Genomic DNA, 24,473 nt, shown 5'->3' on the forward strand with positions numbered 1-24,473 from the left:
CACCGGGTGCATCAGTGATTAAATCCATAAAATTTTCCATGTGGGTTTAACTTCCATAATCCAAAATAGCACCAGATTGACATATAACCTGATGGGTTTATTCCTCTGTATTGGATTCCAGTGCCTTTGGTGATTGCTAGCTAAATATGCTACATTTGAAGTGATGTGAGAAGATATGAAGGATCTATCTGAAGTGTTACACTGTCAGTGCTCCAATCATGTATTAAGGTAAAATTCAGAGTCACAGTCATCAAGCAGTGAGCATTCATGTCTGAAATAACCCTTTGATGCTAATTTTGCCTAGATGTAAAAACAAACAAACAAGCCCCCCCCCAAAAAAAAAACCACAGGGGGGAGCCCTGTATGTGCAGTTTAGGAAATTCCAATGAATTTGGTAAATGAGGGACTGAATTAGAGACATAAACTGTCAGCTGGTGAAGATATCGTAAGACAGATGTTTAGATAATTATTTCTTAAGGATAAAAGGCTTTATATTGATGACAGAAAAGGAGGAGGAAAGCTGCTAAGTTTAATGAAAATGTTTCCACTGCTAGCACTAAGCAGCATGATGGAAAGTTCAGTTCATGAAGTGCTTGAATGTATAACATTTTGCAAAGGATTCCAAAGAACATAAGGTGCAGCCTAAACACATTAGCAGCATTTACTAGTACAAGTTATTCAAAACACAGTGTACATCTAGATATTCTTTTAGCAAATTACAAGTCATTAGTCTAATAATAAATGTGTATTCCTGTTTTCAAGTGGGGGCTAAAGAGAAAGACTGTAATCTTCTTTCCTTGTCATATCTAATTCTCTCAAATGCTAGTTTTCCCAACTATCATAGTCTGTTATGGTAAGACTTATCCATATTCATTGGCTCTCTTGAAAATACTGTATGTCATTAAGGGCTCTGGAAGAACCAATGATGGATCATTTAAAAATATCATCTCAATTGAGAAGACTTGATTTTAAAACCAATTTAATAATTTAGAACTAGTCTGTGTCTATTAAAACAAGTCACTGTAATGTGGCTTCTTGTGTACTTCAGGTCTTTTAGTCTTCAAAAGTATATGGTCCATAAAGCTACACCTCATTTTGTGCTAAGGTCAGTTCCTGATTGAAACAGGTTAACAGACTATATAACTAAAATGATAATTACGGTACTCCATGAGTATATTGAATCATGTAGTTTGGAAATGGGCACATTGTGCCTCTTCTTACATTGTTGGACTTGAACTCCCATCAACCTTATCTAATGTTGAGGAATGAGGGATTTGCAGTTCAATGGTAACTGGAAGGCTACAAGTAGCCTGCCTCTGCTTTAGTTGTGTGATTCCTCCTGTTGCCTCTAGGGAGAAGAACCAGCCTGTGTAGCCTTGGCAAGCTTCACAGCCTCAGGGTGGCCACCGAAGAATGGTAAACCTCTTCTGTGTATTCTCTACCTAGTAAACCCTGGGAAGGGTCACTGTAAGTTAAAACTGACTTGCTGGCACACAATTATTGTCAATAATGGATTTAGACAAATTAGCATATTTCATTACTAATCACTTCTTAATGCCCTGGAAGCTCACTGATTAAAATATTTGTCAACTATCTTGAAGGTTTTGAGTCTTCAGTGTGAAAACATGTAGGAATACAAAGTCACTTGTAATCCTTCAGGAAATAGTTGGAGATAACATGAATTAGAGAAGCCGAAAGCTGGCCGATCAAATCAACAATGTCCACATCACTCCCTTCTATACAATGGATCTCAGTTCTACAAATAGATTTATCTTTCTTCATTCTCTTTATGAAGTCTCTGTGGGAAAACACAAATGCACTATCTTTCTATATCCACTCATAAGTTCCCCTGCATTTTTGCTTCTTTTAAAAAAATAACACAAGTGTTCTGTGAACACAATAATTTACTAAACTACGCTAAAAACACAAGGGCCGCGATCTTAAAAATTCCCTCTGGTGTTCCCAATGTTTCTAGGTATCTTTTGCCCTTATCTTGCCACTTACCTTGTGAGGCCTCCTTTAAAATGCTTTTCCTACAACCCACCTGTTTCAAAGACAGGTTGCTGTGCAATACAGCGGGAAGGGAAAGCTTCCATGTAACTAATACATATCTAAGAAAATGAGGACAGTTCTCTGCTGTGGCAAATATTTATTGGAGAACAGAAAGGGACTGACAGCATACTAGTTCTGTGCTTGTCACCAATTGTTTATTATAACTGGCAACTTTCACACTTTATAGTAACAGAAAAACAGAAAAATAATGTTCACTATATACAACCTTCGCACAGGCTACTTGACTATACACAAGGCATAGTGATCATGACACTCTAGTCTCCATAGTCATCTGTGCACAAAAAGACACCATCCATCAGACATTATGTGAACATTACAGTGAAATGACATCACAAGTCCAGTGAGAATTCAGCATAATACAAAAACATACCATTCTACTGCAAATTTGACATCCCTTAAAACAATAAGCATTTATTCAGTGGTTGTTTAGCCAGAGTCTGAAGGAGAGATGTGTTGTGTAGTTATAAGTCTTTTAAGTGAAGCAACCTCTGCAGACAAATTTGCTATGCCCTGCTTCAAATACAAGTTCTCTGTCTCAGACATTTTGTAGGAATTGTCTTTAACATGACCTACTGCAGTTTTGCAGCCACCCTGAATTTTTTCCGTGAGTTCTTTTTGATGATGCCAGTGTTCTGGCTTTAGAGACCAGTCCTGGATATTTGACACTTGAACAGAGAATGGAGTGTGAGAAGCATGTACCAAATTTTGTGCATTGTGCTTTTCAAGTTCTAAATTCCTTTTTGATGACATATCAATTGGTGACGATAGTTTTGGGGTAGCATCATATTCATTATCCAATGTTTCCACTTTGATTTGCATGGCCTTGGCCTTAATTCTCAGCTTATGAGGCAGCGCAGAGGAACTCACCTCTGGAACTTTAACTGTTGTGTGCACATTCTTCAGTTCAACAGGAGAGTGGATTGGACCTTTAGGAACTTGCTGCTCATCTTCTCCATCTGACGATTTCCCCACAACACCATCATCAGCCTCTGAAGTTCTTGGAGAGTTACTGGAGGACCTGTTAACTTGCAACAGTGGAGGGGAATGTGAGTAACTACTAAAGTTGCTTCCCATAAAGGTTGAATACATGGAAGTTGTATAGGAACCTCTTTCATCTCGAGAATCTCTTGCATAGTTCTCCATTTCCAGGGGCTCTTGCTTTATGATCTGAAACTTACTTTCAGGATTTCTGCAATTACTTTGTATAGGGCTGGCTTGAGTAGGGTCTATCGATGACACCTCAGATACATCAGATAAAGAACTCTGGGGTGAGTGCTTGATGACAGAAATACAGCTGCTGCCCACGATACTTGGTTCATGTTCATCAATGAAAGAGTTAATACTTGCTTTGGAATTCTGATACTCCTGAAAATAAACAGCAGTTGAATTGCTGAGTTTCTGGACCTCTTGGGCATATACTGAAGAGCTAATTAAACCAAACTTTAGCTTCAGTGAAAGTAACTCTGCTTTTAAAGTAGCATTTTCTTCTCCCAGTGCAATTAGTTTGTTCTCTAACACAAGGTCATTCAGTCGTCGCTTTTCACGAGACCGTTTGGCAGCTTCATTATTTTTCCGCCTTTTTTCCCAATACATAGCATCTTTCTTTTCATCAGGAATGAATTCTCGTTTTCTCCGACATGCTGAAGACTTGCTTTTTACAATACCTCCTTCAGTGAGTAGCATTTCATCACCAGTAGCTAAGTCATCAGATCCATCTGTTAATGTAGCATTAAGTACCATAATTTTGTCCACATTGCTACTTGTATCAGCAGGTGCTTGTTCTGTTTTAATGGACTGCATTTTTCTCAGCTGCATCAGAAGCAATTTTTAGCAGGTATGCAAACAGTAACAAGGTAAATTAATCTTCCAGGACTTCTTGAACCATAACAACTAGATAAATACAATAAATTTAAATCCCTAAGCATTCTGCTGTTTATTCCATAGTTTCCGATTTCAAGCTGGCTTGGTCAAATTTTCTTCTGAGTAGATTCAGTGGCAATCTTCCTTTTCAAAAAATAAACCTGTGGTACATGAAAGAATAATAAGAAAGATTTAGTTATTGATGTTATAGTCATAGTTTTAAATCATTTTCAAGCAAAAAGTATCATGAATCACTGAGCAACTTTATATACTGAAAGAGCTGAAATAATGCTAGCATGGTATGTCATCTTCTACCATTACAAGAGAATAGTAATCTTTGGTTTTACACAGTTTTGCATCGTAATTTTTTGGACACTTACTATAAAGTTATTCAGATGGCTGCAAAGGTACGTGCCTGAAAGGGTTGCTTTTATGGGACTGATCTTCACGGAAGTGACCTTTCCATCTGCTAGGGCAGTGGTGTCGAACTGTGGCCCTCCAGATGTTCTTGGACTTCAACTCCCAGGAGCCTTCACCACCACCTCTGCTGGCCAGGATTTCTGGGAGTTGAAGGCCAAGAACATCTGGAGGGCCACAGTTCGACACCACTGTGCTAGGGAATCACTCCAGCTCAACCTAAATAAATAGAAGCCCTGATCAAATGTTCTTATTTGGAATAAGAATGGGGTGGGGAAGAGTCAACTGCATGTCTGCCAATTCACTATATCCAGGGATACAATCAACACATCTATTGCCAACGATAATAGAATATACCAGATGGGCGGGATATAAATCAAATAGATAGACAGACAGACAGACAGACAGACAGACAGATAAGCGAAGTCTAGAAAGCTTTGTTCCCATAAATCTGATATGCTATTTCCATAGGTGTGCAGAGTTTGGTTAAGTAGCTTTTTTGGGCTACAACTCTCAGAAATGAGGGATTCTTGGTGTGTTCAAATTACTGAAGAAGGCATCATGGAGCACTGTTCTTCACTTCACTTCACCTCAATGAAAACATGGTTTGGCCCTGTAACTTTTTGTCCTTACGGGGTCTTTCATTCAATAATCCAGAGAAATAGCCCTTCCAATATATAATGATGCTGTATTGTGTGGTGTGTTTTTTTTTCCATATTTTTGGACTGCAATCCCCAGAATTTTCCAGGAATTAGCCCAGGAAGAATTTTGGAAGCTGCACCCACAAACATCTTGTGATGATGGGGTGGCTGACCCGCCAAAAAGGCACACACTCCTGAAGCTGGAAGATGATGACAGTCACAGCTCACTGCCCATTAGGCTTTCTAGAAGGCGCTTCCCAAAGATATCCAAGGAAAACCTATGACTCCCAGGTCATTTAACTTCTTTGTTTCTGAAAGTAGAAACAAGAAGGCAGCAACAAACATAAAAAAACTGGGAAGCTGGTCTGCAGGCTTATGTTTTTGGGTTACACTCCTCAGAATTCTGCCAGAGAAATTCCTGGAGAGTTCTGAGGGCTGCAGTCCATTTTCACAAGAAAAAGCAAACTTTAAAAGCAGAAAAAATCTCTTGTGCTATTGATTCCTGAGTAAAGCACAGTCCTGGCTATAGTAGAACCTCTCACTACCAGTGTCTTTTGATGTTTCCCCCATGAAGAATGAATATAATTATCTTCATATTAAATATAAAGGAATGGTTGGTAAGAAAAATGTCACCGATTGTGTCCTGAGCATTCTTCACTGGTTTAGGTTACTTCACACTTTAAGTTGGGACACTATACTGAATGGGATAGTCTGTTCCTCTTTATTTGAATGTCTGTTCTCTTTTTGTCTACATATTTTAGTGTATTGTTTTGTGATTGCCACATTTCACTTTAGGTGCTTTCAAAAGCTCTGTTCCTGACACAGGGGAATTAATAAGTGATAGCTTGGAATGTTAGGTAAATTAAGCCAGATATGCATGCTAGGTATCTGGAAGAAAATTGATTTATGTGCTCTAACCTACTGAGTGATACTGAATGTACCTTAGAAAGGTTTATATGACCAAATGATACACGTTACCTAGAGCAGCCTCCTTTCAGGTCTTGCTGCATTAGCAAAGTTCAAAGATGTTTGTAGCAAACTGTCCAGCTCCTCAATTTCTACACCTAAAAACATTTATTAAAATAGCAGAAAATTCTGCTAGTGCTGCTAGAAAATGGCATTGGCAATGCTAACACATAGCAAATGTTTCCCAGTGCACCATCAGTGTAAAAAGCATTTGGAATTCTTATCTCATACGTTTCCCTATAAAGACCCCATAACAATTATTTTCATTTTCAAATAAAAATCGGAGATAGAGTCACTTGCAAAGGAAAATTTCATGAGTTTCTGGCTAACCTTATCTTTTAAACCTAAACTCCCACTTCCTGGTCCAGGTGACACTCTACTCTGTTCAATGGACCAACCAGTTCTGATACTACAACTTACTACAACTTCATTATACAAGCATATGTGGTGAAAAGGAAAAATTTGGAACTCCCAATTTACATTTTCTGTTCTATTTTCACAAGCTGGAGCAAACTTTAAGAGTACACATGAAGCATAAATAATCTCATGCGCTATTAATACTTGAGTAAAGTGAATGTAATGTGTTAACTAAGCTGGCTTACTTTAAATAACAGACAAACTTGCCAGGTAATCAGTGAAAGACATTCTGCTAATAAAACCTGTTCAAATCATGCCCAAATGAAAATCATGTTATTTCATACCTGAAAAACTGTCCCAATTAAAGTGAAAATTAACTTCTAAGCAGATTAATAAAAACATTCCGAAACTACTATTTTGCTTGCTGTGAAAGCACCGCAGGTGTGAACCTGGTGTGAAGTAGTAAAGTATTCTCCCCTCAGCGAGCAAGACATTTTTGCCATTAGCGCACTGCAGCTCTACCGAACAGACATTAGCATGGCAGGTCCACAGAGCTAAAAGGGACTATCAGTGCCATAATTGGGGTCATCCAACAAGATAGCACTATTGTAGGATCCTGAAACTTAGTTGTTTTCTGAATATAGGAGCAAATCAGCAGATGAAAGCCCAGGTAATGGCGGGTTGTTCAAAGTATGGACTTGCTGAGATGACAATAGCACATCATGCAGGGCTGCCCAAGTAAGACATGACTGCACTCGCTGCTTATAAAAGGCCATTCTAAATCCATCACTTACAGCAACAATATCTTACAGATAGTCAGATGTATTCTGAACCTGACCTTAGAATTAAAAACATATTTTCACATATCTACACAAATAATAATAGGTGGTTAGCACATCTTCCAATTTAGAAAAGAAACACAATCTCATAAGCATTACCACTATGATGATATAGAAACCCATAGTCCACATTCCTTCAGGCAGGAGTATCTTGGGATGTGTAAAATGCAAGCTTGTTGCAGAGACAGAAGTATTACACAGCCCATATGTACTAAATAAAAATTACTCTGAATGAAGAAAATGGTACATGAAATGCTATTTCCTCTGTAAATGTGAGAAGTTCTCTTGAGGTCAACATTAGAATAATTTTCTGATAGCAAACTTGATATTCACACTAGCCAGAAAGCTACAGTTGTTTGCTTTCTCACATTGTGGAGAAATTTGTTATTTATTTATTTACCCAAAATTGATACCACCTATCTGGATACCAATAAGAGCTATTATTCTAAGCGATGTGCATTTGATAAATCCACTCAAGCTCTGCAGGTCTGCAATGGCCTTGGACAGTCTGTTGGTCTCAGGCTGTCCAAATGGCAAAGACCAAGACCCTCCCCACTGCATACTTTCTTTATATATATCTCCATGCTATCCGATAATAATGGCAATAATTATTAAATTAATAATTTAATAAAGCAAGCTATTTTTACCTGCCTGTTCCTTATAATTTATTGGAAAACATGAATATTTACAAATAAACAATAGAAATGCAATGATTCCCATTAATGTATTTCAAGTTCTAAAATTTCTCCTTAAGATTAATTTTGCAGATACTTTTTCTCTAAACACAATAGTAAGTGAATACTGCTATACATTAGTCACTCTTGAAAGAGCAACTCCTGCTAAATAATACAATTAAAGGTTGTTTGCCATCCTGAATGTCAAATTCAGCAATGTAACAAATAACAATTAATACTCATCCCTATTCACTTAATGATATAATCCTACTCACAGGTCTACACTGGGAAGACTTAATTTTAAGATAGCAATAAGATGTTTATGATGGAAGAGGTCTGCAATGTGGTGTCCTTTGGTTGGAAACCCGAAGGTAAACCAAGAGAAAGACATCCCAAACATGCATTTTGGGGCCAGCTCTATCATTAGGTAGAGTGAGCTAATTACTTGAAGCAGCAGGGTTTGGGTATAAAATTATTAATGCCTCTATAGCATTTTTATGAAATTTTACAAGGAGGGAAGAGGAGCTTCTGGGATTGTCTGCCTTGGGTGTCAAAATACTTACCTGGCTTTTGGTACTACGTATATAAGCTGACCCGAATGGGTGTGTGGGAACTGCAATTTATTGCTCAACTTGAGGCAGCAAAGAGCCTGTCCACACTGGCATGTAGTTATGATATATGGTTCCCTGATAGCACTGTTTGTCACAGAAAAAAGACCACATCCATTTGTGTTTCTATTTAAAACTATCCATCCTTCCCCTTTAAGAGCTGGCCTGTATCTTTCTGGCACAGTTATAGGGCATGCAATCTTTTTTGAGATGATTCATTAAGATGCAAAATAGGTCTCTGTTCTGCCTTTGCCCATGGGTGCTTGGGTTAAAACAGATTGCACTGAAGATAAGGATCTTTTAAGCACCAGCTGGATCACACCAAATTTCAGTGTGGACAGACCCAAAGTGTCAAGGTACCAGGTACCAGGTTATGCTCTTTTGTTTTGCCTTCTTGCCCTCCAGTGTGAAGGATCATTTAAAAATTGAATGGTCTGATCTTTATTCTGTTACAACTATATACTGTTTATTAGGCAAATAAATAAATTTTTAAAAATCCAGATACAGATTTGTAAAAGAGCAAAATGACACCTACAGATGAAATGGGAGTGCTAGCACTGGACTGATCCCATGGCTAAGGAAATGAAAGAAAGCTACATCAATAAGATTGAGTGAAAGATATTTGAGAAAATGTGTGTTTTGCCATAAATAGCAGAGTAAGATGCCCTCCTACTTGCATATGTGTACAAGTGACTGCAGGCAAGTAGCAACACCTTTTGCTTCATATCCTTTTCCTTACCAGTTCAGTAACCAAAACATGAATAAACCTCTAACACAGTTCTTCCCCTGCTATCCACTTGCTGGAGCACTGTTCATTTGCAATAACAGAACATTTGTACATTATGCAGTTGCAGGGTTATCACTATCAGCACCACCACCATCACTGTCCCAGGTTTGAATGTTGTCCTCCTTTATCTTTCCTGCTCTAGCTACTGGCACAAACACAAGCTAATATTTCTCCTACTATATTACTTGTGCATGAGAGTGCAGCAGTATATATCGTACAACATAGCAAGTCAGCATTTGATAAAGCAATTTAAAAAATGGGGTCACCCAAAGACAGAAGTATAACTTTGAAACTTGATCTCTGATGGGCACAAAATCTGGCCTATGCATAGCAGATAGTCTGCTTTTGCTTACTGTCAAATTTGGGGATGTTTGGGCAAATGGTTTTCACATTATGAGGTTTTTTTTTAAAAAAGTAAAACTACTCCCATGCAGATATCAACAACCTTTTCTGTCTGCAGATTGAAAACAGATGAAATACACTGAAAATACCAAACTTGCTTATCTTGAAAGACAATGGTCACTCCTAGCACCTTTTTTTATTTGGAAGGAATTTCAGCATGGGGGTGTGTGTTTAAACTAAACCCCAGAAAAACAATTTCAAATGAAAAAATATCTGACTTTCTGACTTTCTTATAAGCACCATTCTAAACATAAACAGTGTTGCAAGTTTCAGAACTTGGAAATGAGGCCTGAACTTTTAACCTTGCCAGTTAGAACCAAATTAAATGATTCTCGGGAAGAAAACTTTTTAACTCCTTCCTGGCCTAACAAACATTTAAGAGTTTTTGTTTCTCATGCAAAAATATTTTAAAATATATTTTAAAAAACAGAGAAGAAATATTCAAAAGCTCACTCATTTAAGCTGTGAAACTACTTTTTTTTTCCCTTTGTGGTGTTTTAGTGTGTTTTAGGATCCATGTTTCTAGAGACAAGTGCTGGAACATAAACTCAAGCAGCTGTTAACATGACAAACTCTATTCTACATACTAGAAACCTTACTTTCTAATGATCTTGATGAAACTGGTTTGTAAGTCAAAGCAGTTTAGATTCTATGCATTTCCTATAGGCAGAGTAGGCAAAGAAAATCCAGTAGCAGAGCTTGGTGAAGTTTGTTTAGTTCTTTAAGAGGCCAGGAGAGACTAACTATATCTCTCAGAAACCTCCAGCCCCTATAGCTGTATTAGAATTAAGGATTTACTGAGAAAATATCTCAATTAGTATTATATCTCTTACATCACAGTATTAATTTTCAGCCCTGTGTTCCTGACGACACATCATTCTCATGTCAATAGCTGTATAAGGGTGAAACCCAACTAGTGTCTCTGTGTCAGGAGAAAGCTTCTGTCAGAAAAACAGGGGTGACTACCCTCTTTCTGCAGCCCCATCTGAGAGGATGGGATGCTCTCTGGAGTACATCTGAGGTTCGGGAGGGAGGATGGGAAGAGAAAGTTCTCTTGTGTGTGAGTGGCTTGTTTAAAGTTCAAAGACTGCAAGATCAATCTGTAAGTAAAAATAAACTGGTGGCCAGTTTGCACACATTGAAGAGATTTCTCCTCTATATGATCACCAAATTCTAAAAGAAAGAGGAAAAACTGAAAACAGACTACAAACAAACACAAGCACCTAACTCTTTAGCAGCCTGTCTGCACTTCAAGATGATTTGGGATGGCAAGGGGATATGGAGTGAGACCACAGAGAGCTAGTAACCTCAAATATCTCCCTAGCATCTCATCCCAAAGAAGGGGCAGATCCAGTCCTTTCACAAGACAGCAATTACCTTGCTGGCTGTCAACCTTCTACTTGGGCCATTAGAACTAACATTTCTAGCTTGTGGCCTGGTTAAGGAAGATTCTTCTCAAAATAGCATTGGTAGGTAAGTTTACATGATAAGAAGGAAGCAACATCAATTGTAGAACAGGTTCTTCTTGGAGATTTGACACCAGTATGATTAGTACTAACCTGATTTGTGTGCCCAGACATATAAAAAAATTTTATAACCTAGCTAATATGAGCTATTTTATGTACTTTCATTGTTGTGGCATATTTTGTTTCACTGTTTCCATTTTATCACATATTAGGATTTTATTACATTTAACATGACCTGGCATTGCATGATGAAGGACGATATTAAAATATTGTTTCTAAATAAGTAAATAAATAAACTCATAGTCACAGAAACATAGATGAAAAAATTAGGAACATGCACAGCAGCTATGCTTCTATTTTGTCCAAATGAAACATTCAAAAGATGATGCAATGTAATCATAATAAATCACCCAGATACCAATAATTATAAATTAACTAATTCATAGTAGCACTTTCCAATGCTATGTTATGCAAATTGCATGTTTCAATTACTTTTCAGACACCCAAGTTTAATGGGCTCACATATGACTTATTTTCCATTGATCTGCAAAATCTAGTTTAGCTTACAATCCTAAACAATGCAAGAACCTTCCATTCAGTCTAATAAGATTTACTTCCAAATAGACATGCACTCAGGAGAAGGTTCATCCAAAATTGTGAGGGAAGATACTTTCCATATACTACCTAGGTATGCTACATACCTTTTTCCAAAATAAACAATATTTTATTTTTTACGCTATGTTAATCGATGCTGAGTGCCTAACAAAGGCTGTGTAATTAAACCAAAACTATATAAGATATATTATACTGTACGTAGATGTTTAAAAGGGGAAAGGAAAGAAGTAATAAAGCAACTGTTTTGAAGGTTTGTACTGCTTTAAAAGCCAATTGCCAAATCCCTTCTATTATGAAGGTTAGTGAAATTCAATAAGAAAATTGATCAGTGCACACAAACAGATACATGCTAGATACCCATGTTGTATACAATTTTCCTGATTCTATTTTGCTGTTCGTAATTATTTGCTAATGTGATCTTTATCAAATATCTCAGACTTCATGCAATATAAGCTTCTGTTGTTGCTATTGTCTTCCTCCCAAAGAGCAGACAAAGGGATAACAGAATTCTAATGATCTTCCTTGCATAAAATTTCTATTCTATTTAAAAAATGGTTCACTGCTAAATTAACTTTAGTATATTTCCATCATAAGAAAACAAACCCTACACTTAGCAAACCAACCATAGATCTCATGGTTCCAGCTGATTTCCACTATGTTTGCAAGGAAGCCACATCTAATCTATACAATAACCACATCGAAATTTAGCTGTACCATTCACAAAACTTTAAAATGTGCTTTTTCCCCTTATAGTGCTTTTATATTGATACTAAAGTGCAAAACTGCAATAGGACTTTTGTACCTTATCTTTAATTTATATAGGCAAGGGTACCTACTTGTACGAACTATGTCCATTAAAAATCTATATTTTTTACAACATCAAATAACACAATTTCAGAAAGCCTATTTAGATTGTTTGAAATGCAATAATATACCACAAAACTTTGCTGCTTTCTTAGCAATTTATTGGGGGTGATTTATGGTCAGTTGGTAAATCTGACTGAATAAACATTTTATCCAGGTAAAGTCTACTTGATATGTCCCAGGGTGGATCAGCCATACACAGCACAGCTTCCATTTCCCAGACACGAACTTGCTCTCAGACCAAGAGAACTGTAGTAGTGTGACAAAAACCTCAACTAGCCACAAAAATTGACAAATTCCATTTATCATATGGTGAGAGATCATATCTAAGAAAAAAACTGTACTGAATTATAAGCATTAATAACTAAAGAAAAAAACGTTGGGAATACAATACACTCATGAAAGACACCTGTGCTTGCCCATAAACTAGTTTTTCTGAGAGAGAAAAAAATTTAAATTTCCCATGGCTACTACTGAACATCTAGCCTTGATATGGCATTCATAGTTTGATAATAGAGAAATATAATAGAGGGGAACATGAAGCAGTTCTGTATATATAAAATATTGATTGATACAGTTTTCTAATTGCAGCTATTGCATACAAGGAATTGAGAGATGTGAAATTAACAATATCAGACTCAAAGTTGCCTCAAGTCTATTCAGTTTCATTTATTTATTTATTTATTTATTTATTTATTTATTTAGTAAAAACAATATTTTCATCCTGCCTTTCTCCTTAAAAAGAACCCAAGGCAGCTTCATTGTTAAAGCAAACATTGTGCCTTTTTCCAGTTTGAAGAGATACAAGTATATATATAGATACACATTCTACAACAGTCACAAAATTTCAGCTACAGCAATTAAGGATGTAGCAAATTTGTTATATTTCTGGAAGAGCATTTTGACACTGAAAAAACTGCCAACACTTTTGAGCTTTTTTGCTCCTAAATAAGAGCGAGAAGGATCATGGCTTTTTGGTTGTTTTTGTCAGCAACATTATTAGCAAAAAAATATATTTTTTTTGAAGAAAACCTCCTTAGATTTAAATAAACAAAACAAAATAACACTTGTATTTGTGTAAATAAAAAGCTTTCATGCACTTTCATACATTTTTGGGGAATATTCAAGTTTTTGCACAAAAAAGCACTTCTGCGGGGGTCTTCCCCCCAAAAAGTTGATGAATGGGGTAAATGCATAATCTTGCCCAGTGTGGAGAAGAGCATTTACATTTTTTTAAAAAAAATCTCATTTGAGAGAATGAAATAAGTGAAGATTTAAATCCCTAACAGTAAAGCTAGTCATGTTTTAGTGCACTTTTTCCCAGCTTTTCCAAGGAAAGTTGAAGATCTCATTAAATCTAACTTAAAAAGCACATTTCATTAAAGACTGTGGTGGGAGAAGAATGTGAAAGCAATGACAACTTTATTCTATCAGCATCAAGTCTTCCCTCAACCACTCTCACACAATGCAGCTTAAAAATGAAGGCTGAATAATTTTATAGCAGAATCCTACACATGTCTGTTCAAAAGGAAAATCCACTAAATTTAACAGGCCTTGTTTGTTATATGTCAAGTCACATTGTAGCAACCCTAATAAGGTTTTCAAGATACTGTATGTGAAAGTGGTTTTACTGTTGCTACTCCCAATGACTTTCCATGACAAGCACGGATTTGAAGCAACGTGTCCTGAATGCTAGTCTGTCACTCTCTCCATTACATCTCACTGGCTCTTACAAGATACTTAACTCCCAGTTAAGTTCATGTAACATTCCAGCCTTAACAAAAATATGATCAGATTTCACTATGACATTTCATTACAAAATACATTAAAAGCTTGGTTATCACAAAGTATACTTTATTGTTTTAAGGAAACACAGAATTGAATTTAAACTTCAAAAATTACCTGCCAATATCTCACACTTTTTGCAACAAATAGATGTCAATGGATTTCATAATATAATGCACTCCCAACACTGAAGTACCATAAAATTACTACACCTTTTCTAGAATAATGATCTATTTCATTATATCCATGCCAAAACTTAATGTTATGCAAATTTTGGCAAAGACCAACAACACAAGTGCAATTTACAAAGAACCACATACTATATCATTAGAATTGATTTAGAAAATATTATTTCTTTAGAAAAGATCCAAGGTTTTTTTGTAGCCATCAGTTTGAACAAAAGATAAACATGAATTTCAGTTGTTCGGTTTCTTACTTTTGGCTATCAAACATGTTACTGGTGTTGATTAAAGTTGCAAATACTCCACTTGAAATGTTTCTACAAACTGACATTTAAGCTAAATATGTTATTGGTTAAAATCCATCTGAGGTTTTGCCCGAGGACCTGCAGGATTTGTCTGTAACAAAAGACTGCACAGTCCTGGCAAGGGCTTCTAGAAGAATCTGCTAAGCTGATGAATCAGATATGTTGCCTAATAATATGCAACAACTCTGAAACAAAGCATTTTATTGTTGAGGTTATTGCATCACAATGATGTTATAATAACCACAGAGCAGAACAATAATGTAGCAAGGCAACCATCTGGAAAAAGAACGTCACTTCATAAATTAAGTTTGCACAACTTTTAGCAAAATAAACCCAGTTTAAAATAAGCAAGAGGTGTATGTTTTGTTTCAAGATAAAAAGTGCACAGCAGTTATTGATGTCCTGTAGAGATTATACATGCATTGCTAACACTGTTTTCCTTCACAGGAGAAGATAAATTGCAAGAAGCCTAAGTAAGCTTATATTGTATGTAGGGAGACTCAGCTTTTATTTTATTCTCTACCTACTACTTAAGAAAATAAAACAAAAGAAATCCAACAGAAATATTAAGAGTGTTAATTCCAAATCTAGAAAACTAGAGACCTTGAAGACTAGTAGCCTGTAATCCTTTAAAAAGTAAAATAGATTAAAAACAAATGCAATTGAAAATGGAAAGGAAAGAATAATTGGTGTGAACCATGTTAATGGTGAATCAAAAGCATGCTCATAATGGGGCATTAATTATCTGTATCCACTTGTATAAGGGATGTAAATGATTCATTATGGCAAGAGTAGAATTGTTAATGGAAAATTGGCCTTAAAACTGGGATAGTTTTTTTCTCTTTCGTCTGTAATCTCGGAGGGTTATCGGAGTCAACATTAATTTTCAGCTTCAGTTTTTATGTACATGCACATGGACCTCCAGACATGAATTGTGCAGTGTAGTAGGTTGCACTAGAGCAGCCCCTTGAATCAGTTGGGATTTGATGAGTCAACTCCTCCATAAATTCCATTGATTCAAATAGACCTACTCATGACTTACTTGTGGAACTTAAGCCGACTCACCTAATTCCCATTGATTCAATGGCCCTACTCTAGTGCAACTAACAAGATTTCAGCCACTGTATAAAAGATGCAGCTGAACAGAATTACGTTCTTAATGCTCTGATGCACAAATGAGTGTGATATTTAACCTCATCACCAGTTCTGCTAGCATGTCAGACAGTATTTCCCAAGTCACATGTGAAGATAACATCAATCTATAGTTTGCAAACTAAGCACATACTACAGTATTTGGAACTCAGTGCCCATCATCAGTTGATATTTACACTTGTATGATCTCTACAGAAATTAAACACACTAATGTATTTTATTGGCCAGAATTCTGCTGCTTAGCATAGTGATTGCACTAAAGTAGGCAACTGGATCAGTTAGTATTTAAAGAGTCCGCTCCTCTTTAACTTCATTGATTCAAATGTGCCTAGCTAAATAAAATTTCAGAAAACCTGACTGGAGGGACTGAGCCATAGCTGATTTTTGTGTGGCTTCCCCCCCTCCCAAACAAATATGCTGCCATATTGTAACTAACTTCCTAACAGAAAGAGAGTGATGATAGTGGAGAACTTGCAAATCTTTTGGTCTGTAATACATTTTGGTCCCAAATAGAAAAGGTCCATTGAATCCATGGGATTCACATAGGTTTCTCACTGAACATGTCTGATGAATTCAGTGAGTCTACTTTAGCTAATACAGTGGGGTCTTGACTTGAGAACTTAATCTGTATTGGAAGGCGATTCTCAAGTCAAAAAGTTCTCAGGTCAAATCTGCATTTCCCATAGGAATGCATTGAAAACCATTTGATCCGTATCTGCTCTTTTCCGTCCATAGAAACTAATGGGAAGCTGCTATTCCGCCTTCGACCACTAGAGGGGGATATTTTGTTTCTTTTTTTCTTAGGTCGAGAAAGGTTCAGGGAAGGCAGGGAAAATACAGTCCAGGCAGTACCAGGCATTGAAGATTGTCTCCCAATCCACTCTCTAAACGCTGGGAGGAGTCAGGAAGCAGACAGGCACCCTTTTCACTGGCCAACAGTTAACTGAAAGTTCAAATTTTGCACTTTCCCTGCCTCCCACGTGGTTTTTTTTCAGTTCTTAACTCAAATCTAAGTATGTAAGTCAAGTCAATATTTTCCTATGAGAGTGGTTCTTAAGTCAAAATGTCCTTAACTCAAGCCGTTCTTAAGTCAAGACCCCACTGTACCAGCAATTGAATTTAGTCCTAGAGTGGCATTGTTCTGAGAACTACAAAGGACAATGTATTTTATCTCATGTTTACATAGCTAAGTTGTGAACCTGTGTGTGTGGGGGGGCAATGTAGGTGATTAGAATTTAACAAGAGGAATCTTGAAGTGAAGGACAAGCATAACTATGAAAACAAAAACCTGCTTATGAAAACAGGCACATAAAGATGCATCTTTATGTACCTGTTTAGATGAAGATGTTGTACCCACCTTTTCAGAATTATGCTTGTCCTCCACTTCAAGATTCTTCTTGTTAAATTCTAATCGCCTACATTGCCCTGCGCGCACGCACACACACACACACACAAGTTCACAACTTAGCTATGTAAACATGAGATAAAATGCATTGTCATTTGTAGTTCTCAGAACAATGCCACTTTAGGACTAAATTCAATTGCTAGTGTTATATATAAAAACTGGCAAAAGTTATCCATGCAGGCAGAAAAGCAAAGGAGAAGAGCACTAGTGAAGCAAGTCAGGAAAAAAGTATAATAACCACATCATTTCATTGGCTGAAATTCTGTTGCTTAGTATAGTAATTTACAACTAGGGTAGGCCCGTTGAATCAATTGAACTTAGAGAGGAACTGACTACCAGTTTCCCATCGATGAGCCTTCTCTAGTTGTGACTTACTATGCTTAGCAACAGATTTCAGCCATAATCTCAGACCATTCAAGAAAAAAAGTTTAGGGATATAATTTTTTAGAGACTATCACAACATCTACTCCAACCCAAAACAAAAATGAGAAAAATATGCTTTCTCTCGTCACAATTCTTGACCCCAGCCAAACATCATGGCATAAACAGACTCTCATCCTTGCTCTGGCCACCACCACCCCCAATCCATGCTGTTTATGTAGCATTTCACTGCTTTTCTAAGAGCCTGTCTAACATTACGAACCAATGAACCCAAGTTTCCCACATCCACGATGAGCATATTGGTATGACAGGTGTTTGCCAGCAAAGAGAATGTCATATTCACAGTTAGATTTCAAAATACCATCCTATGAGTGTGACCTTAATCTAGTTATAGTAAGAAAGCTGCATTTTCTCTTCAATAGTTCCAAAATGATGGAAAATATAACCCTAAAACAAGTTTTCAACATGATGAACTACAGTTCCCTTCACTTCTCACCACTGGCTATGCTGGCTTAGACTGTTGAGAGTTTCTGGATGGCCACATATTTCCCATCTCCACTAACGTTTTAACTTTAAAAGTATGCTATTCAATAGCAGCACATTAATATTCATTTCAATGTCATTATTTGGGTGCCTGACTGAAATGTGCAGCCTCAGAGTTGGTACACAATGAAGTCAACAAAGAAGCTGCCTACTCCATTTCAATGCACTGCAGACCAGCCACAGATATCCATGGGAAAGCATTTTAATACCTCCCTAAACATTTTTATAAGATTATCGGGGTTGTCACAATGAAATCAGGGAATTCTCTCCACACACTCAAATAAAAGCTAGAAATCCTTAAAACAAAATTAGGGAGGGGTATCACAGAGGGAAGTCAAACATTCACCTTCTGCATCTCACTAAACTCCAAATGTACAGAGACACAATGCTTATCACTTGCCCAATAGTGGCTGTGTGTGATTGTGGTCCACAACATCTGGATAGTCTCAGCTTTGGAAAGACAAATCATTCTAATATATTAGAAGAAAAGGGTCAAAAGATATATATGCTGCATTTTTAATCATAATCATGGCATCTTCACTGTATTATTAGCTACATGAACTGCCCTCAATTAATTAACTTCTTTTTCTTATATGGCAATAGCTATTTGAATTATTATATCAGCGTTATATTGGAGTAACAAAAACTAATGCCTCTGTGACATAACAGCTGAGGTAATCAGACTGGGCTGGTTGTGTAAACAAATGGCACAGTAATTTTTAAATCATGGAAGTAATCTTGGTTACCTCATAGCTATTTACCAGCATGACTTGTAACTGCTGTCATACCTGGGCTCAGACTTTTGTGTGTAACCCCTCCAATTTAGGAGGCAATCCTATGTGCACTTATTCTGTAGTAAAATCCAATGAACTCAACAGACCAACACTTGCTTAGCTTCATAAGTCACACTAGAGTAGGCCTACTGAATCATTTGAGATTTGGGGAGTCAACTCCTCTGTAAGTTTGACTGATTCATAATGATTCATTTTAGCAACTTTCTATACTAAAGCAGGTCACAAACAGAGTAGGCCCTTTTGAATAAAAGGAATTTATGGAGCAGGTTGACTCACAAAACCCCACTGACTCAATGGGTTTACTCTAATACAATTCACTGTGCCATGCAACAGCCTATGTCTACTACAAATCCCAATCTATACTTGGGGGAGGGGGTTCTTGTGCATAAACATTTATGAAACCATGTTGCTTTCCAAAGCTTCTTTTTCCTGTCAACATTTAGCACCAGCAGGAGACCAATACATTTGCAACCACTGTGCAGAACAACCCTCCTGTATATTCAGATGCTGGGAATGACAAAACCAACAACACCACTTGGAATAGCAGTTAATCTTTTCTATTCTGAAAATGCCACCTGTTTTATTTATTTAATTTCCTCTCCATCTTTCTCCCTGTACAGGGACCAAAGAGGCTTACAAATGATTTATTTTAAAAAAGACCCAAAGGTTAAAAGAATTAAAAATATTAAGAACAATTAAATATATTCATTCTGAAGAGATACTAAGTAAAATTCTTTCACAACGATTGAAAAACTCATTTTAAAAGATTTTTTTTAAAAAAACCCAACAACTCTCCATTTAAAATCCCTTCCTGAGCAGCAGTTTACACGTTAAAAAGCAGAAAGATAATAAGGACAGGCTAGTCTCTCCTGGGCTGTTCCACAGTCTGGGAGCAGCCACTGAAAAGGCCCTCTCCCAGGGTGGCACCAGCAATACCTGTCAGGACAGTGGGACTGAGAGGCCTCCCTTGAGGTACTTAAGACCCAGAGGGCTGATATTACTCCCTGGCCGTTTATATAGGATCAGGCAATAGGTATGTAAGCTTGGGACCACACCACCACTGTTTTTATCCCCTAATAGCGACAACTTTGTTGCTTCACGTAAAAATCCCCTTAAAAGGAAAGAACACTGCACCACCCCCACCCTCCTCTCATGAAACCAACAGGTAAACCTGTCCCCAAGTCACAGGACGCCTCTGAGGGAAAAGCTTGGGCTTAGGTGATGCAGGTGAGCAAAACGGGCTGGTTTTTGCTTAGCTACAAGTGCGCTATGCGGAAACCGATAATCCTCTTAAAAAAAAAAAACTCAGCCTAGCATGCTTGGGGCTTCCCCTTTCCACATACCATCCATTAACAATATGATTTAAGAAATTAAACCAACGGACACATCTTGCCCGCCTGGAAAGGAAAAGCCATGCCAGCGCCGGGCATTGAAGTGTGAGAGAAATCCTCTCACGACCAGCCAATTCCCAGCGGACAAGGAGAGGTGCCCCTTTCCGTCTGCCAAAGCGAAGCATAAAGAGGCCCGAGGTCCTTCTGGTTGGCTCCGAAAGGAACGTGAGAGCCGCTGCCTGCCTGCCTGCCTGAACACAGCTCCCTTCCCCGAGCCAGAAGGAGCCGGGAGAGGGAGAGGGAGAGAGGGAAGGAGAGAGAGAGAGAGCCGCTCTCCGCCTGCCTGCTCGCCCGCCCTCCCGCCTTCCTCCCTCCTTCCTCTCATCCCCGTGTTGAACAGCGCGAGTACACACACTACGTGACTGGAGACGCATCCCTCCCTCTGGCCAGCTTGTTCTGCTCTCGCTCCCTGTCAGTACAAAACAACTGTTATCCCGCCTTATTTACTCCTCTTGCCTTCTGCCCCCGCTCAAGCCAGCCGGGCCCCCCTCGCTCCCCACCAAACCCCCCTCCGCCCCGCTGGAGCGCTGCCGCGTCTCGCTCTCGCCCGCCACAGAACAAAGGAATGCGAAGCGCAGCGGCGGCGGCGGCGGCAGCGCCATCCAGCCTCTTTTCCAGGGCGCGCTCCCTTCCCAGTCATAACAACCAACGCCAAGGGCTTCTGCGAGCCCTCCGCCAGCAGCTCCGCCGCTCCCGGCCCGGCCCTCCCTGCTCTCCGCCGCCCTCTATGCTCCCTGCCATGGTAGCCCAAGACCCGGTTGCCCCTGGGGGGGGGTGGAGAGCCGGCGGGCGGCGGGGAACTACGCGCTCTGGAATCTAAAGGGGGGGCTTATCCCTGCCCTCCTCTATCCCCCCCCAGGACGCCCCCCCTCCGCACCTCCCACGGTCTGCGGACTCATTTCAGGATGCTCCAGCTAGCCGGGGGGCGGGGCGGACATATCCATGGCAGCAACGTTTTAAAAGTGGGGGGAAAGCATTCAGTGGCACTGATGCGCGCGCCCCCCCCCTCTCTCATACACACACAAATACAGAGAGAGCCACCAACAGCCAAGCAGTAGAAAATAAACAATTGTTGAATCCCATCCCGGCCCCCCTCTCGTCCCCACCGCCCTTGGCAACACGCTAAATGGAAGTCGTTCAGGATTAGATCTCCCCCCCCCCCAAAAGAAGATTCCCAGCGCAGACGGGCTTAATTGTTGCAAAAGTCAGGGGGGGAGGATGAGGAGGGGGAGGGGTGGTGCACGTAACAGATGTTACAATCACGCGTTAAAATGACGGCCTTTTGAAACGTAATACTGACCTAGATCGGTTTCCCGAACTGTTACACAGATCACAATATGCCCGAATATAGACAGACCGCCCTTCATCATCGCCTCCCGTGTTACCCCGAGTCGAGCGCTGATCATTGCCCTTTGCGGGGCGGTGATGAAACGAGACACACTCACTTTTCCCGAAACGCGTAACAATCTCCCAAAGGGCCTGTTTTGCAAAGAGAGGGAGCTCTGCTTTTGTGTGTGTGTGTGTGTGTGTGTGTGTGTGTGTGTGTGTGTGTGTGTGTGTGTGTGTGTGTGTGTGTCTCTCTCTCTCTCTGTGTGTGTGTGTGTGTGTGTGTGTGTGTGTGTTTCTGCTGAGAATCGTACATGAAAGTCAACACCTACCAAGCCACTTGGCGTCTGGGCGAAACGCCTTCCTAAAAATACCAGCCTTATCAAAAACGTCTCCGAAGGCGTGGAGAGTTCAAAATGCACGCAAATGTCCTTGAACGTCTGTTTGCACAGCTCTGGAGAAAAGACCAAAAATAGCCCACGAAGCTACAATTGCTCAAATGTGATAGGGCTAAATATAGCCGTCCGCAATCTTTACTTTAAGGGACATGGCACACATTCAACAAGGCGAGCTGCCTGCCCGTTTACACAGCGATCTACTTTTTCTTCTCGGGGGCGAGGCGGGCAGTGAGCAAGAAGAACGACTTCGGAAATCAGTTACCAAGCTGACGTTTTTAAGACTGAGATTGTTCTAGTTTCTTTGTGGCCAGATTTATAAAATCGCGTAATTAGCTTCCTAGCTTGACTGCCAGCAGATTCTGTGATTACATAATACAACATTTCCAGGAATGATCAGCAAACGCAGCGCCTGAAAACCAGTGGCCAATAGGGAATAAAAGGCACCGCTGACCAATATTAAACACACACACACATATATATATATACTCTGTTTAAAAAAAATTGGGAAGATCAAAGGATTTGTATTCTTTTATAGCTATTTCAAAGTACAATCTTGGGATTTAATGTAAGGATTTTTTTTTTTGAAAAGGAAAGTCGTGTGCACAAAAGACACTGACCTAAACCCTTGCTTAAAGATTTTTTTTGGTCTTGTAAAATATCTAGAACAGATGTAATGTGCAACTGGTGACAGAATTCCCCAGCGCTGCACCAAAATTATCAAAGCATTGCACGCTCACGTTGTATCTTAAAGCCTGCCAATAATTCAGTGGACGGATTATGCAATCCATGAGAGCACAAGTCCCACTAACCTCCTCTCCGGCTGTAAAGCCATTCACGGGGGCAGGCGCATGTTTCAAAGCACTCTTCTCAAAAATATGAAAACTTACGAACAGAGGCGCTCCCCCCCCCTCGCCCCTTCTCTACCAGCAAGATTTTTTTTGCCTTTCCTTCCCGTTTCCCCGCGGCAACACCGAGTACTGTATTCTCTCTCCCGCATCTCTTCCCCTTTGCCAGCCCTGCTCAAACAGGCGGCCCTTCTCCTATCCTGGCGAGATCGCTCAGTGTCAGGATCCGCTCTCCTCCGCCCGCGCCCCGCCGTCGCTGGTCTCCTCTAAAGCACCCGCTTTCCCCAGACAAGGAGACATATTATGCAACAGCAACGTAGAGAGCCCAGAGCCAGCAAACAAGCGGCGGCGGCGGCGGCGGCCAGCGACGCGCGGAGTTCCCAGCGCCGCTCCGAGGGGCGCTGCAAACAAATCAGAGCCCCGGCGGCCACCCTTCAGGGGGCGAGTCCCGGCGCTGACGTGCCAAAGGGTGGGAGAAAAAAAGTTACTTTACAGATACAGATGCAAAGAGAGAACGAGAGGGAGGGAGCGATCGGCACAAATGTGCATTTTTTTCACGGACAGGCACGTGTAGAGACCTAATTAAGAAGAAGAACTCGAAACAGGCGGCAACACAGAGCGGTCCACAACGAGCAGAGAGAAAGAGAAGGAAGAAAAGGAGGAGGAGGAGGAGGAGGAGGAGGAAAAACAAGCTAGGGTCCCAAGCAGGGTTCTATATACCTTGGCAGTTCCCACCAGTGGTGAGAGCGAGAGTCGAGTCCCGTGCCTTCCCCGCAGCTCCTCGCCGCGTCTCCCCGCTGATCACCTCGGAGGGGGCGCGGGCTGAGAGAGAGAGGGAGGGAGAGGGAGAGAGCGCTCCGGGCGACCGTGGCGGGAAGGAAGACCCGCCGCAAGCCGGCTCCCCTGGGCGCTGCCTTTCCTTCCCAGCGCCAGACCCAGAGCCCTTTTCCCGGGCGCCGAGGAGAGCGCGGAGCGAGCGAGAGGTCCGGGAGCCCAGCGGAGCAGCGGACGCGTCGCCTTCCTCCTCCTGCTGCACCGCGGCCGCCTTTAACCAGCTCCGCCGCCGCCACCGCCGCCGCTGCCGCTGGGGAGAGATGTGTGTTAGTAGGTCAATACTGTATACTCCTCACAACGTACAATCCTCATGCCAGCCTCGGCGCTGATGACTGGCGGCGGCTCGGTTCCAATCAGAGCTCGGCGCTTCTCGGGGAGCAGCCAATGGATGCCTCTCGGAGGGACGTGACAGGGGCAGGAACAGACTTGAATTGAACCCCTTTCCCCTCCTCCTCCTCCTCCTCCTCCTCGCCCCTTCCCTTCTCTCCCAGCGCCCCTCCCCTTACGCTTTCCTCCCCCCGCCCTGTTGGAGCCGGGCGTGTGTGGTACAGTAGATGTGTGCG

The 24,473-nt window shown here is 40.2% G+C and overlaps 1 protein-coding gene across 7 annotated transcripts; it reads right to left on the reverse strand.

Moving 5' to 3' along the window:
• Positions 1 to 2,129: 2,129 nt before the first annotated feature.
• NFIL3 (nuclear factor, interleukin 3 regulated) lies at positions 2,130 to 24,348 on the reverse strand. 7 transcript variants are annotated; one of them, XM_078386211.1, is made up of 2 exons: positions 24,214 to 24,348; positions 2,130 to 4,094 (listed from the first exon to the last, which is right to left on the reverse strand). In XM_078386211.1, the coding sequence occupies exon 2, from the start codon at positions 3,886 to 3,888 to the stop codon at positions 2,500 to 2,502; it is 1,389 nt and encodes a 462-aa protein (XP_078242337.1). In that variant the 5' UTR covers positions 3,889 to 4,094; positions 24,214 to 24,348; the 3' UTR covers positions 2,130 to 2,499. The 7 variants fall into 7 exon arrangements, with proteins under 7 accessions (XP_078242337.1, XP_020653208.1, XP_072848481.1 ...); XM_020797549.3 differs by lacking the exon at positions 24,214 to 24,348 and adding an exon at positions 23,797 to 24,204; XM_072992380.2 differs by lacking the exon at positions 24,214 to 24,348 and adding an exon at positions 23,041 to 23,697.
• Positions 24,349 to 24,473: the final 125 nt, after the last annotated feature.

This window comes from Pogona vitticeps, chromosome 2 (genome assembly GCF_051106095.1).
Source record: "Pogona vitticeps strain Pit_001003342236 chromosome 2, PviZW2.1, whole genome shotgun sequence".
Lineage (NCBI taxonomy): Eukaryota > Metazoa > Chordata > Lepidosauria > Squamata > Agamidae > Pogona > Pogona vitticeps.